This window comes from Podarcis erhardii, assembly GCF_964252035.2.
Source record: "Podarcis erhardii genome assembly, chromosome: 14".
NCBI lineage: Eukaryota > Metazoa > Chordata > Lepidosauria > Squamata > Lacertidae > Podarcis > Podarcis erhardii.
The window spans coordinates 21,033,534-21,048,215 of record NC_138503.1 but is presented as its reverse complement, the minus strand read 5'-3'; the positions used below and the strand labels follow the sequence as shown (position 1 = coordinate 21,048,215).

At 44.0% G+C, this 14,682-nt stretch overlaps 1 protein-coding gene across 5 annotated transcripts in view; it reads left to right on the top strand.

Annotated features, from left to right (window-relative positions):
* AKAP13 (A-kinase anchoring protein 13) overlaps positions 1 to 14,682 on the top strand; it is a 248,683-nt gene that overhangs the window by 172,152 nt on the left and 61,849 nt on the right. For 2 of the 5 annotated variants that reach the window (XM_081838600.1, XM_081838604.1), the window contains exons 11-14: positions 1,013 to 1,149; positions 7,017 to 7,384; positions 10,550 to 10,603; positions 13,521 to 13,583. In XM_081838600.1, coding sequence (XP_081694726.1) covers positions 1,013 to 1,149; positions 7,017 to 7,384; positions 10,550 to 10,603; positions 13,521 to 13,583 — 622 coding nt within the window. The remainder of the gene's footprint in view (positions 1 to 1,012; positions 1,150 to 7,016; positions 7,385 to 10,549; positions 10,604 to 13,520; positions 13,584 to 14,682) is intronic. The other 3 variants (XM_081838601.1, XM_081838602.1, XM_081838603.1) reach the window with 3 other exon arrangements.

Here is a 14,682-nt window from a genome sequence, read left to right as displayed (position 1 = left end):
AAGTTCATTACTAGAGGTACCACTGTACTTGAAAGATGTGGGTAGAATCCATGGAAACAGGAAGTCCGGATGGATATGATTCCTATTGGGTTTGGCTTTAGTAGCATGCGTTGTTCTCAGCCCCTGCCTGTGAAAGATTTCATTTAAAAAAAGGGGGGGGGAGGTTAAAGGTAGCTTGACCAGCATATCCAGTGCTTTGCTGGGTTCAAGTGAAGACGGAGAAAGGTTCAACTCAGTTATTTTTGCAGCTTTGTTTAAAAAGAAAAAAAACAACTTTCCCAATGGGAACAATGGAAGGGAAATAAGAGGAAGATACTTGGCTGAACTCCTGAACTTGCCTGTATTTCTCCCCAGTTTAGGGGCATGTGGGGACCCTGATGGCCTTGTGTCCTCCCCTGGTGCACCCATTTTTGGGCCCCACCAGTGTTTGAACTCCAGCTTTGGTGGTTGGGGCCAGCACATCAGTGGATCAGGTAGAGGCAGGGAATAGGATCTGCCATTGGATTTCCTCCTCTGATGTCATTGCTCTGTTCCCCTCAGAGAAGGAAGACCTGATCTTCCTCAGAGCTATTGGACTGCAGCCTAAAGTATGCAGAATGACAATTTTCAGAAATGGGCTGAATATGAGAAATCACGCAAATCTGCAGAAAGGAATACATGCCACAGTCAGAATTTTAGCTTTTCTTAATGCAGAACTGGGATTTCCTGGGTGCAGAATTTACTTCTTTTTCTTAGCATGGAAGAACATTGGCCGACCTTACAGGGTTATTGCAAGGGTTCTTAATTTAATAACCCTTGATTGTGAGGTGCTTTGAACTCCAGAAGATGCTATAGAAATGTTAAGCTTTTTTATTATTCCTTGGAATGGGGGAGAAGAACCATAGTTCAATGGTAATTCATATTTTGGTTCATATTTATACTACTGTAGCTCTTGAATGACACTTGCATTAGTTTGGTGAGCAATCTCAAACTGCCATACATTCCCCACCCCCCTTCATTTCCCCCTCCCCAGAAAGTGATAATTTCCTAGAAGATGGACTAAGTGGCGATTGTACCTCATCGCAAGACATACTTAAAAGAAGAACTGAGAGCGAATCTGACCTCTTTCCTCTCTCAGGAGATGGGATGGACGAGGTGGACTTCGGGAAGGTAAGGCTTGAGTCTTGGTCATGTTTGATTATTGCTTTTTTGGTGCTGCATAGATGCACCTAAATGAAACTCTTTAACACAAGAAGAGCCCGGCTGGATCAGGCCAATGGCCCACCTAGTCTAGCATCCTGTTATCACAGATGTTTATTAAGAGATTGTTAGTCCCTGTGAAATGTCCTGTAGTAAGTATCTTGGGGAGATCTGGCGATATGATACGCACTCAGCAACACCAGTGCAATGGCCTGGGCTGGGTCCCATTGTTTATGCACAATGGATTTATTCTTCATTATCTTTTCTCAGAATGATCACTCAGTGCTATGGGCAGACATTGCGACATTCTCCCATCTGAGTGAATCACGCTCGCTAATGTCATTTCCTGCAGTCGTCTCTGCTAAAGCCTCCCTCCGTCCCTCTGTTCCACCCCGCCCCAGTCACTTTCCCCAGCCAGACCCTTGAACGTCCAGTGACCTTAGCGTTCCAAGACCTAATTTCTTTTCAGAGTCCTTCGTACAAGTTAGAAACTTTGCTATGTTGAAACTATAAAGCGTGCAGGTCCTTGCCGAAATAGGTGCCGTGCTCAGTGGTGCTTTGATGAGCATTGACAAGAGCCACAGGGCGTCTGGCCAGCAGACTAAAAGTTCTGGACGTGGAGTTGAGAAATGACTTTCCAACTCCTTCAGCTGTGTGCACAACCCAGGGAGTGCCGGAGGAAAGGGTGAGGCATAGAGATGAATTGTAATTTTCATCTGCAAAATTCTGGCTTTGGTTTCTGGCCAGGGGGGTGGTGGAAAGGCGGGGGGGGGGGAATCAACTACCACTAATGCAATTCAGATTTTTTTCCCCTATACACAAAAAAATCTCCTAATAGTTGGCTTTGCTGCAATGGTTTTCTATTCTTTCTTGTTCTCTGTGAGAGACTTTTGTTTTTTAACGTGCATCTGTGTAATGTAGCACCAAAGAATTGAAAAGGAAGTTGTTTATAAGTAGAATATTTGGAGCGCAGTATTGAAACCAGATGAGAGTGTTCTCGGAAGTTCTTGCAGAGCACCTATTATTGCATTACCTCTGTCGGTGGATCCTCAGATTGTGTGCCGGGGTGCATAAACGCTCTGTTATGGGGCTGCAATTGGAGCTGGCCAAAGTTTGTTCGGGGAAACCACATTGCTGTCCTCTCAGTTATTGCCTGTGAGAGCAAGGAAACTGTATGATGCATTCATTCCTTCTCCCTCTGCAAGTAGATGATGCACACTGACATCATCCCAAGGGGGTAACCAAGGATGTGACAGAAGCCATTCCAAGAGAATTCCCAGGAAGCGTCATATGCTTCCCTGAGCCCTGACTGCAACTGAGCAAGGAGAGGGTGCCTGGAAGCAGTATTAGCAAGCAGTATCTCACAGTTGCAGTGAGAATGCGCCTGCCTTTTGTTCTGGAAGGTGCCTGAAGAAACAACCTACCCAAGAGTGAAGCGTATTAAATTGGGGGAGAGCGGGGCAGAGAACTGCACCCCAGGCATGAAATGCTTCTTCAGATTATTTTCATTCCATCCTTTGCACAAGCCACAGGGAGGTTCATCAAAGGCAAATGAAATATATACATTGACATAGTGCTTTGAAAACAGCAACACAAGAAGAGCCTGCTGGATCAGGCCAGTATCCCATCTTAGTCCAGCATCATGCTCTCACAATGGCCACCCATATGCTTCTGGGAAACCCACAAGCAAGATTCGAACACAAGAGCACTACGAGTCATTAAACAAGTTTTTGATAGCGGCAGCAGCAACCAGGTCTTCTCCTTCTCCTCCAAATGCCTGCTGGAAAAGATGTATCTTAACTGACCACCTAAAACTATAGAGAAATGGGGCCAGAATCATCTCTTTAGAGAATTCCACACATAAAGAACTGCCACTGAAAAGGTCCTTTTCCAGGATCCTGCATCACATGTCTCCTACTGAGGAGGGACCACCCAATTATCTGGATAAGGAGCAGTCTCTAGGTTGTTACGTTTTAGTCATTAAGTCTAGTTCTGATTTTAACTGTTTTTAGATAATTTTTTAATTACTGGTTTTAATTGTTTTTACTGATAATTCTAACACTTATTGTGAACTGCTTAGAGGTCTTTTTTCCACCCCCTTACAATTAAGCAGTATATAAATAATAATAAAAAAAAAAAGGCTGCAGTTTTAGCTGGAATATGATCTGCCGATACTTTCTCCAGACATGAGCAGCTGACCCAAAGGGAACAGGAACCCCACTGATCTTATGAAGCCCTCGCATCCAAATCAACATCTCAGTCTGAGCAACTTTATGGTCATTGAGTACTGATTGCCTCAGCCCTCTTTGTCTCTTTCTCAATCTGACCACGGACGTGTATTTTGGTTCTTGCTCTGTGGAGGTCCATGCTTGCGGCACATTTCCTGCCTCACCCCACCTGCAGACTGTCCTGGAGTTTGGCAGAGGCCTAAAAACACATTCTAGGCCTTGATGCCCGGGATGCCCTTGGCTCTCAGGTTCACCTGTCAACCTGTGTCTGGTGAGAGGGTGTACGCCTCCTAAGCAAGGTCGCTCAGTAGATCACAATGATACTTTAATTCTAGCATTTGTCAAACTCCACCTTCCAAGCTCTCTAACCCAACTGCAGCTATCCCTTCATCTGAATGCAGATGATCCTTGCATGAAACCGCCATGTGTGCAGTGCTGTTGTGCTCATGTCAAGCTTGCAGACTTGCCACAGGCATCTGGTAGGCTGCTGGACTACATGGGCCACTGGTCTTGACCTAGCAGACTGTTCTTGTGTTCTTAAAAAGAAAGGCAGTAAGACATTTCAGGAGGTCAGGACAGTGGTCTAAATCACTGAGCCTTTTGGGCTTGCCGATCAGAAGGTTGGCAGTTCAAATCCCCGTACCGGGGTGCGCTCCCATTGCTCGATCCCAGCTCCTGCCAACCTAGCAGTTCCAAAGCACGCCAGTGCAAGTACATAAATAGGTACCACTCCAGCGGGAAGGTAAACAGCGTTTCCATGCGCTGCTCTGGTTTCGGTGTTCCGTTGCGCCAGAAGCTGCTTAGTCATGCTGGCCACATGACCCGGAAAAACTGTCTGTGGACAAACGCCAGCTCCTTCAGCCTATAAAGCGAGATGAGCGCCGCAACCCCAGAGTCGTCTGCGACTGGACTTAAATGTCAGGGGTCCTTTACTTTACCTTTTACTACAGTTCCTTGAAGCAAATCTACAAAATTCCATAGGATATTAGCTCAGAGTTGATGAGGATGCAATACAGTATTATTATTTATTACATTTTGTTTCCCATCTTTCTGCCACTGAGATTGAAGGTGGCATGTGTGGCTCTTCTCTCACCCCTCCCCAATTTCACGCTCACAAGAACCCGGCAAGGTTTTGTTGAAATAGTTGACTGGCCCAATGTCACCCAGTGAGCCTCCTGGCCAAGTCAGAATTTGAACCTCGGTCTCCTCGGTCATTGTGAACACTGTAATCACTGCACCATGCTAATTGCAATCTAAGTGGCATCTTCTTGATTTTACTGCGATGAAAAATTCCTGGATTCAAAAACAACCTCTTGCAACAATATTCATGTAAGGCTTGTGATCCATCCTGCCATTTGATGGGTTGAAGCTGCAGTCTTATGCTGCATGCGGTCTCTATGTTCAGTCTATGCATAAAATATGCTCAAGGGGATTTCTGTCAAACCAACATCTCTGTGCAAAGTCACAGTTATGTAAGGAGGATGTGGGAGGCACTTCTTCTTTACGTTGTCTTGTAAATAACGGGCAAGGGTTTTGTAAATCCCAATGGTTCCCAATGAGATCACCCTTCCTAGCTATCTCTGCTGCCTCATCTTTCTAAATTTAATTTGGGGCCGAGGTGAACCAAGGAGGAGGAAGCTCTGACACTCGGTGTTTCAGAGTTAAGAACTCCTTTTGGAGTTGTAGACAAAAAGGGGCAATATTAGTACCACGATGTTTAAAAATATAATGGAAGTTACATGGTCAAAAAATAATAATCTTTAAAACACATGACTAAAAATCTAGCTATTCTGAACAGTTATACCCCATGTCATACTTCAAAAAAGATTCGGAAAAAAGAGAAAGAAAGCCAACAGCATCTGCCAAATACTAATATCAGAATTTGGCTGTGAAATCTTTAAAAACATTTAAAATCTTTAAATCGAATGTCTGCCCAATGTAGACCCTTTGTAGCTAATGGACCTATGATACTCATAGAATCATATATTTTATTCTTAGTAGAACTAATATTGGTTCCAGCCCTCTAACACACATTCATTTATCTTTGATGTGAATGAGATCTGGAGGCCCACAGGGCAGCTAGATTTTTATTTTTATTTGCTTTTATAATGAGAAATAGGAGCATCTAGGCTTGTTTGTTGTTGGTCTGCAGCTTTCCTTGAGGCGTTGTTGACAGTCTCTTGCAAATGGATAGTAGGCTAGGAATGCAAAACCTGTCACCTGTCCAGATGTTCTTGCACTCCAGCTCCCATCAGCCCCAGTCAACAACCTATCACTGGTCAGGGAAGACACTATAGGTCCATCTAGCTCAGTATTGTGTACATTGAATGACAGCTGCTCTCCCAAGGTTTCAGCCAAAGGGATACACCCAGCTCTACCTGATGCTGAGGATTGAATCTGGTACCTTCTGCATGCAAGCAGATGCTCTACCACTGAGCTGTGGCCCTCCAGTATGAACAGCGACAGCATGGAAAGCTCATAGTTTAACTATGGAATTCTTTCCCATGAGATGTAGAGAAGGCTTTCTGAGGCGTTTATATGGGGGCCTGGAGGAGATGATATCCACCTCCAATGTCTTTTTTAAAATATAAATTTATTTATTTGGTTTTCAGATTAAAATTTTACAGTCACATATCCAACATACAACATAAAAACAAGATTACAGATAATTTTCTGGACTTCCCTCCTCCCCTTTGTGGGTTCTATTGTTAATAATTTCCTCCTGCATATTTTATAATAATCCAAACCTTTTACCTCTCCATTGTATCCAAAATTCACCATTAAACTACAAGTGATATTCCAATCCTACTAACGATTTTAACTGTTTACAATGGTTTTTAAGATAAATTATAAATTTCCCCCATTCCTTATTAAAATTTTGGTCTTCCTGATTTCTGATTCCCGGTCATTTTAGCCATTTCAGCATAATCCATCAACTTGATCTGCCATTCTTCTCTGGTAGGGACTTTATCTTCTTTCCATCTCTGGGCCAATAACATCTGCGCAGTTGTGGTCACATACATAAATCGTCTTTTCTGCTCCCTTGGGATTTTGGCACCTAGAATTCCTAAAATTCTAAAGTTGCCTCCAGTGCCAGAGGCATTATGTGTCTACATTCCAGTTGCTGGAAATCCTAGGCCAGGAGAATGTCACTGTGTTCATCTTCTGCTTGTGAGCATCTCATAAGCATCTAGCTAGCTACTCAGTGTGAGAACAGGCTGCTGGACTAAATGGGCCTTCAACCTGATCCAGCAGGGTTCGCCTTCACCTTCTTCACTGTGGCTGTGAGAAGCAGGGGTTTTACTGCAGTGGGCTTCAACTTTTGAAACAGGTCTTCTTTTCTAAAAGAAGGTCCTCTCTTCTTTGTTTCTGTTAAGGCTTCAAGACGTTCAGAAACCTTCAGCTGGTGTTTGATGGATTTGGTTGTAGTTTTAAGACTTTTATAACTGTGGATATGTTTCAAATAACTCATTATCTTACTCTGCCATGTAGGTCTGTGTAAACATTGCCTGCAACCTTGATTATTGGCTAATAATTTTAAATAGATTAATACAGTTTCTGCTTGTTTTGTCGTTGTCCTCCTCCTCTGCTCCCACCCCTGCTTCACAGCAGCCCGAAGAGGAGCAGTCGGCGGGCGATAGCACAAGTTCTAGTTTCTCTGCCGACGATACGCTGTCCCTAGAAAGGAACTCGTCCCTTGGGAGTGACATCTCCCTCCCTCAGGCGCTAGGCATCAGCAGGCCCAAGGATCGGTACAGCCTGGATGGCAGCTGCTTCAACATGGCAACAAACGCAGAGGGCCAAGATGGCGAAGCTGGCGTCTCCGGGGAGCTGGACGAAGAGCTGGACAGCATCACAGAAGTGCCTCCTCCTGCTTCTGCCCTGAAGAGCTCCATGAGGCCGCTGTCTCCTTTCCGCCGGCATAGTTGGGGCCCTGGGAAGAATGGCAGCAATGAGACCGAGATGAACCATCGAAGGTGAGTAAAGGATGTGGGCACTCAGTGATCCATAGCTGTGGCAACTTCAGCCTTGTGATCTTTATTTTTTTTTGGGGGGGGGGAGAGGGCAGTAAGGCCATAAAAGTTATTAGCCTGCAATTTTTGGGCAGTATGCAGTGAAGTTTTACTCAGACTAGATCCAGACAGGACTAGCTCAGGTCCATGGAATACCACCCAACGGTCTTACTCTGAGTAGGACTTAGTTGAATACAACCCAATATTTATTATTATTATTACTCTTTTACTAACCAGCTAAGGGAACAGTAGCTGATATTTCCATGTGGAAGAATGCGATCTCCTTTTTCTGCAGCCAGCATGAGAACCAATTTCTCAAAGCAGTGTTAAAAATAGCCTTCTACCAAGCAAACTAGTGAAAGAGGCACAGGGGTGATCTGTCTCCCTGCTCCGGCCTGTGTAGCTGACTTGGTGGATGTGGAGGGAAGATGCTTTACTTCCTCTGCAGCAAGCACAGAAACCAAGTGGGATAGTGGAGGAGGAATGGAAGGATCGGTCTCTCCCTTGCCAGCCTCCTCACTTTCTTGCCTGTCTAGTTCTTAAATACAAGGCTGCAGTAAGAAGAGTTTTAAGGTTAGCAAAAGCACCACTGTGAATATTGCTTGAGTTCTAAGGGGGAAGTCTGTGACAGTCAATCACAGTAAGTCCTTTTTTGTACCTGTGGGTTGGATTTTTACATTTTAAAAAACCCCAACATTATTTTGACCTTTGAACATAAAATATGATTGTATGGATTCCAGTGAGTAAATTCAGTTAGCTGACACACAGTGTTCATCAGCTAGAAATTATCTACCCATGAAGCTGTATTGAGACAAATCAGTAGCATGTCCACCTCTCATTTGTAGAAATACTGGCTGGATATTTTTGTTACTGCCAAAACTGATTATGATACAACAAAAATGTTGTTAGCATAAATACATACAGCATAGCAGAATATGGGGGCAAAAATTGGAGCCAGCTTTAGAAGCCAGACAAAATTATGCATGCCACAGACCAGGGGTTTTGTCTGTCATGTCTGACTAAACTTCGGACACACTCTGAATGATAGAACAAGCCTCTTTCCACAATCTGGAGGCATGTGTGGCTATCTCTTCCTTGCTGCACTGAGCCACGGAGAAGCTCGGAAATCAGAGAGACGCTTTGCACTGCTTTCTGAACTTCTCCAGTGGTGATGGTTGCAGAGTCTGCCCCCTTTTCTCCCAAGTGCTCAAGAAAACGAAAGTTACACTCACCAACGATGAGGTGTCACGTGTATTCGTGCAGTCCCAGAGCAAAACTTTCTGTTTCAATTTGAGAGGTCAAAATATGTGTCCCACAAGTGCAAGCACGAGTCCTTGGTTTTGGAACGAGTGCGTTTGGGTCACAGCAAGCCACAGAAAGGATTAAAGCAGCCTTGTGTCTTAAGTTTCACACAGGTGAGTCAATGGATTGGAAGGGGGGCAGGTGGCTCTTGTATCCTAGCCACAGAGGAAGGAAAGCCCTTCTTGTCTTGCAACCCACATGGAAATGCAACAGGTTGCTAAGAGGAGCAGATTGCTTGATCCCTCCTCTGCTTGTCTGCTTGGTAGAAGTGTGTTGCTGGACTGCATCGGTTCAGTCCAGGGCACAGGGCTGGAAGTTTCATGGCATGAAGAGAAGCAATCAGATAGTTACTTCGCTCTTTGCCATAAAATCCAACCCCAGATGTTACTTTAGGTTTTACAGATTGAAGTGAAGCTGTCTTTTTTCCTGTTGTCTGTTACTATGGGGCAGCCGAAAACCTTTAATTTCAGGTTGTTTGTGTATGTTAAGTAAAAACGGGATAGCTGAAGAGAATTGACAGAATACTAGAAAGTCTGATTGTGTACAATCAACGGTGTGATTATATCCTAGTAGGATTCTTAGGACAAAGTCATTCTTGTGACTCATATTGCCTCATTACGATTCACCCTCATGCACTGGGGTGGGGTGGGGGAGTGGCTGATGAGCTTACAGGTACAAAGCAGGTAACACTTCAGGTTTCAAGATTAAGGAAGGCATTCGGCAGGTAGTTGGGGGTCATCTGACATCATAGCTGTGCATTTAAAGCAGGGGAGGTGCAAGTTTTTTCTAATCTGAGAGCCATATTGCCTCACTCAAACCCTCCATGGGCTGCACGCCAAAGCTAAATTTAAAAGTGAGTGCAGACTGAAGATTGTGCATCTATTCGCCCCCCCTATTATTATTATTATTATTATTATTATTATTATTATTATTATTATGAAATTAAATTGAAATCCATGCATATGATTCTGGGATGGCTTTGGGGGCCATTAAGATTTCTTGGGTCCACCCTGATTTAAATCAACAGACTGTCAGTAAATACAATAAGCAGAATAAAGAACAAAATCTGCCCTCGATTGTACTCCTTCTGACTCATTCCTATGATCATGTGATGGTGGGAACTCCATGCACATAGAAAAATAGCATGTCAGGTTAGACTGAACCTTCAGCCTGACATGCTGCTTTCCCCATGTGTGTAGAACAGGGATGGGAAACCTCTATCTGCCCGAAGGCCGCATTCCCCTAGCAACAGCCTTCTGGGGGCCACATGTCAGCCAGTGGGCAGGGCCAGAGGCTGAAACAGGAAAAGCAAGAAATGCAAATTGTTGCTAGTTTCTGTATCCCTCTTATCTTCCATTGAGGCAAGCACTATCTGAGGTCAAGGATACTTTCCAACCTGCAAAAGCAGAGAGCACAAAACACAACTAGTTTGGAGTTTAGTTAGGAAGGGGAGGGGAAGGGGCCCGGGAGAGCCCAAGGGCCAGACAGAGAGGCTTGGAGACCCCAGGACCTCAGGCTCCCTATGCCTGGTGTAGATGTATCCAAGTGTACAACACTCCTGCACCTTCGTTCACAAGTGGAACTGGTCCTGCTTCACCTTTTGAGTCTGTTGATTTAGACCCAAAGTGACTTTCTTACTGCTCTCTGGGTACGTTGCTGGATCTTTATAAAACATGCCCTTGTTTACATGTTGCCTTTCTCCACTTCTTGTTCCACATTCTTTTAACCCAGTACTTCCCCGGCCAATCCCAGTCTGGGGGATTTCTCATTTGTTCATATTGCGCCTTTGTCATTGCTGACTGACCATTGTCCATGATTCATTTTCAGTTCAATGCGAGTGCTGGGGGATGGTGTAAGGAAGCCTCCCACCCATAGGAGAAGGTACAGCACCACACTCTGATGCTGACTAACCATGTTGCATTTGAATGGCTACTAACCCCCTGCTTTTATGCCAACATCTCTTCATTTATCCCAACACAACTGGCCAGCTTGTTAGCATCTTTGCCCCTCAAGTTTGAGAGAGTGCAAAATGTTCCTGGACTACTTTCCTTGGATTGCTGGATTTGCTGTTTGAGGTGGCAGGAACAGAGCGTAGTTTGAGGGGTTGGGTTCTTTTTGTAAATGTGCAGGATCCTGCCCCCACCCCATTGTATGTTCTTCATTATGTACCACTTACAGATAGGTAGCCGTGTTGGTCTGCCATAGTCAAAACAAAACAAATTCCTTCCAGTAGCACCTTAAAGACCAACTAAGTCAGTTCTTGGTATGAGCTTTCGTGTGCATGCACACTTCTTCAGATACCTGAAGATATCTGAAGAAGTGTGCATGCACACGAAAGCTCATACCAAGAACTGACTTAGTTGGTCTTTAAGGTGCTACTGGAAGGAATTTGTTTTGTTTTGATTATGTACCACGTTGGCTAATAAAATGGATCAGCTGACACACAGTGTTTCTGAGGAGGAATAAGCCTTGTGCTTGCATAACTCCACCCTCCCACCTCCTCTCCCCTATGTCTAGAGTCCAGGAATTGCAAATCATGGTTTGGAGCTACTTTCTAGGTTTGATTTTGAGGGTGGGGTAGTGCAAGCTGTAATTTGGCTATTTGACTGTAACAGGAAACAATGGTTTGCCAAGCCAGGAAGTAACTAATTGACTGAATGTATGAGAGGAGGAGGGAGTGTGCAAACACAAGACTTGTTCCCACTCCTCCCAAGTGGTGGTTTAGAGGAGTGGAAACATTGGGTTGTATCCATCCCATGCTGCATGAGGGAACTTCCACTCGCACAACAGGACTTCCACTCCATCTCCTCCCCGCCCACTCCCCCATATCTTCTCCAGAAGGTCCCCCAACTCTCTTGAACTAATTTGGGTGCAATTTAGTGGAGGAGAGAGAAGAGGAAGTTTCATTGCATGCACAGAAGCTTCTTGCATGAGCAGAGCTGCAGTATTGGATAAAGCCCATTCCATGTAAACTGAGCTACTATCTGCACAACCTTTTGACTAGATGGCCGTACTCAGAATATAAACAGTTCAGTTAAATATAATTAATTGTTTGCAAAACTGTCCCTAGATTTTTCAGAATAGGCAGATGTGAAGGAAATGAAACCGATTTACAAGATATTCAGTACCCATGATCTGGCTGATTTTCTTTTCTTTATCCCTTTCCTTTAAGAACAAAACAAAAACAGTCTAACTCGCTCGAAAGCTGGGGGCATATAAGTCTGTTCCTGCTCCCTGTTTTTTGTTACGTTCTGTGTTCAACGAATTTTTCCTCCACCCTCTAATTTAAATTTAAACACGCTGCTTGAGGCAGATTTGTAGATTTCCATACCAAAAAACCTCAGCAAGCCTAATCTTGCCAGAATTAATAGGGCATCCCATGCTTGAGTGGTGATTTTTGCAAAACATGTTTCTACAAATTTGGCAGAAGGTGGCTTAGAAAAATTATCGTCTATTATATTATTATTATTATTATTATTATTATTATTATTATTATTACGCCCACTGTTTAACATTTTGTTGAGCTTTAAATGCTGAAAGAGGAAGACTCCAGCCATGGTATACTGTGTAAGACCCATTAAAGAAAGAAAAGGGGAAATGTCAGTCTCAAAGCATTTAGTGCACGATTGCGTTAATAACACATACAAAAGTTGCTTCATGTGCCTTGTAAAAACTTAACCTTTTGATGAGACTTTCCCTGACCCGTAAGATTGGACCCTGTTTTAGATGCCTGAATCTGTTTGAATGCTTTTATATGCTTTTATGTTTTTATTCTGTTTCATTGATTTTTAGGCTGTATTTTTGTTGTAATGGGTATTTGTATATTGTACACAGTGTACACCACTTAGAGATTTTAAAACATTTGGGAGTTTAGGCATACTTTTAAATAAAGGTCTGCAGCCCAAACATACCGGTAACTGAACTGTTTCAGTATTCAAGCACCCCCCCCCCCTTCTTCCTGGTCCCCTACATAGGCTTTTTTGGCCCACGGTTCCATAGTTTTCATAGGTTTTTTTCTGCCTTTCTATTCTGTTCAGTGCCAATAAAACACAGTTCCTGCTATCCCTAATCCTGGGTGATGTTCTTCCTCAACCCTCCCTCTCACGTGAATGTTCCATTAATCACCTTCATGAATTATCCATCCATTCAGAACTCCACCTCCTCCATTCATTCTTTCCCAAGGTTCCATGATTCTCAATTACCCTGTTTTCTGGGCGCCTTATCTGTTAAACTCTCTTGTCTCCTAAACTCACTCCTACCCCTATTTCTCTCAGCCATATCCTTTCCATTGGGGCTGTCCCAGCCAAACTGGCTGTTCTCTTTGTTTCTGGGTTTTCTGTGACATCAGAGCAGCTCACCCAATAGCTAGTCTAGGTTTTAGTTAATTACATAGACATAGCTTTCTCTGGGGCACTGTGGGCCAGAACTTAACCCACCCAAGTTCTAACTCTCTAAGGAGAGACCACCTCCTTCGCCTCAGACCCTCTCACATGTTAGGATCAGAAGAAAGGGACTTCTTTGTGGCAGAGTATGTGCTGAACACATGTCCAGCCATTCACAAACTGATCCATGCAAAGTTAACAGCGGGAAAAGCAGCTCTTGCTGACATCACTACTGCAAAGCTGAGGCATGCCTGCCAATCTACTACTCTCCCTCATTAACAAATGAGCATCAGGTGCTTTGGTTTAAAAGAGCTGTTTTCGTTTTAATGGATAGCAGGATTTGTTAGCACCTGCCTCTCTGACCACCCTGTAATGGCTGCCTTCTTGCTCTCTCTTTTGCCTTTTGGTGTCCTCAGTTTGAGCTGGTGTCCCTCTGATGTCCAGTGTACCACCATGGGTGCTGATTTGAATGGCAGAAGGTAGAGTATACATAAATGTTCTGCAGCAGTAAAGGGAGCTTGCAAACCCCAAAATGTCGGCTTCTGGTGTGGTGTTTGTAGCCTTGTGGCATTGCTACGTGTCTGCTGTCTTAAGTATTGTTCAATCTCTGTCTGGTTTGCTTCCTTTTGAAGCCTTTGAGCACATGCTCAAAGTTTGGCAAGCCAGAATTTGTGGTGGCCTCCTCCTGTAGCCTTATTGGAGTTCACCGATTGGGTCTGTGTTGCTCCGGGACAGGAGGAACCCATTCCTTCACTCCATGCTAACTTGAAGAAGGGGTATGTTGGTGTGTTTGGTACTGGAACTCAGGGCCATCAATTGAATCTGAGCATTGGAATATTCAGGACTGACAAAAGGAAGAACTTCTTCACACAGTGCATATTTAAAAATAGGGAATTCATTGTCACAAGATGTAGTGATGGCTACCATCATGGATGGCTTAAAAAGAGGGCTAGACAAATTCATGGAGGATAAGGCTGTCAGTGGCTGCTAGGAAAACACATCTAAAAAAATTCTCAAAAAGTTTGACAAGCATGTATGTAGCATAGTCATAAAACCAATGAAATACCATTGCAAAATAGCTTTTCAAACTGGTCATCCTTTTCAGCATCTTTCGCCTTGGGGAAGTCGTTGCAGTGTGAAGTGCTCCTTTTCAGGGTTTGAGCTAGCCAACAAAGCCCTTTTCCAGTATATTCCATTCAGTTGTTGTCTCCGCTGCTAACTGCACTAACAGTAGATCACGTTAACTAACCAAGGAGATGAGATACATATGAGTGTGCTTGCAACCGAATCATTTAAAGCAGGGGTCGCCAATGTAGTGGTGTCTGCAGGGAGCTGATATATATTCCTCCCCATCCCCGCCATATTGGTTTAGGGGGTGGGGGGGAGTATAGTTGAACCATTTTGTGGTCCTGCTTTTATCTTCTTCTGCTCACTTAGATGTGGCAGTTGTTTGGTGTTACGCCATGCCTCAATGGCAGCCATTTTATGAGTGGTGCCCACAGCACTTCCTCAAAATTCCAAATGTGTCCACTAGCTCCCAAAAAGTTGGCGACCCCTGATTTTAAAACCTATTTTTGA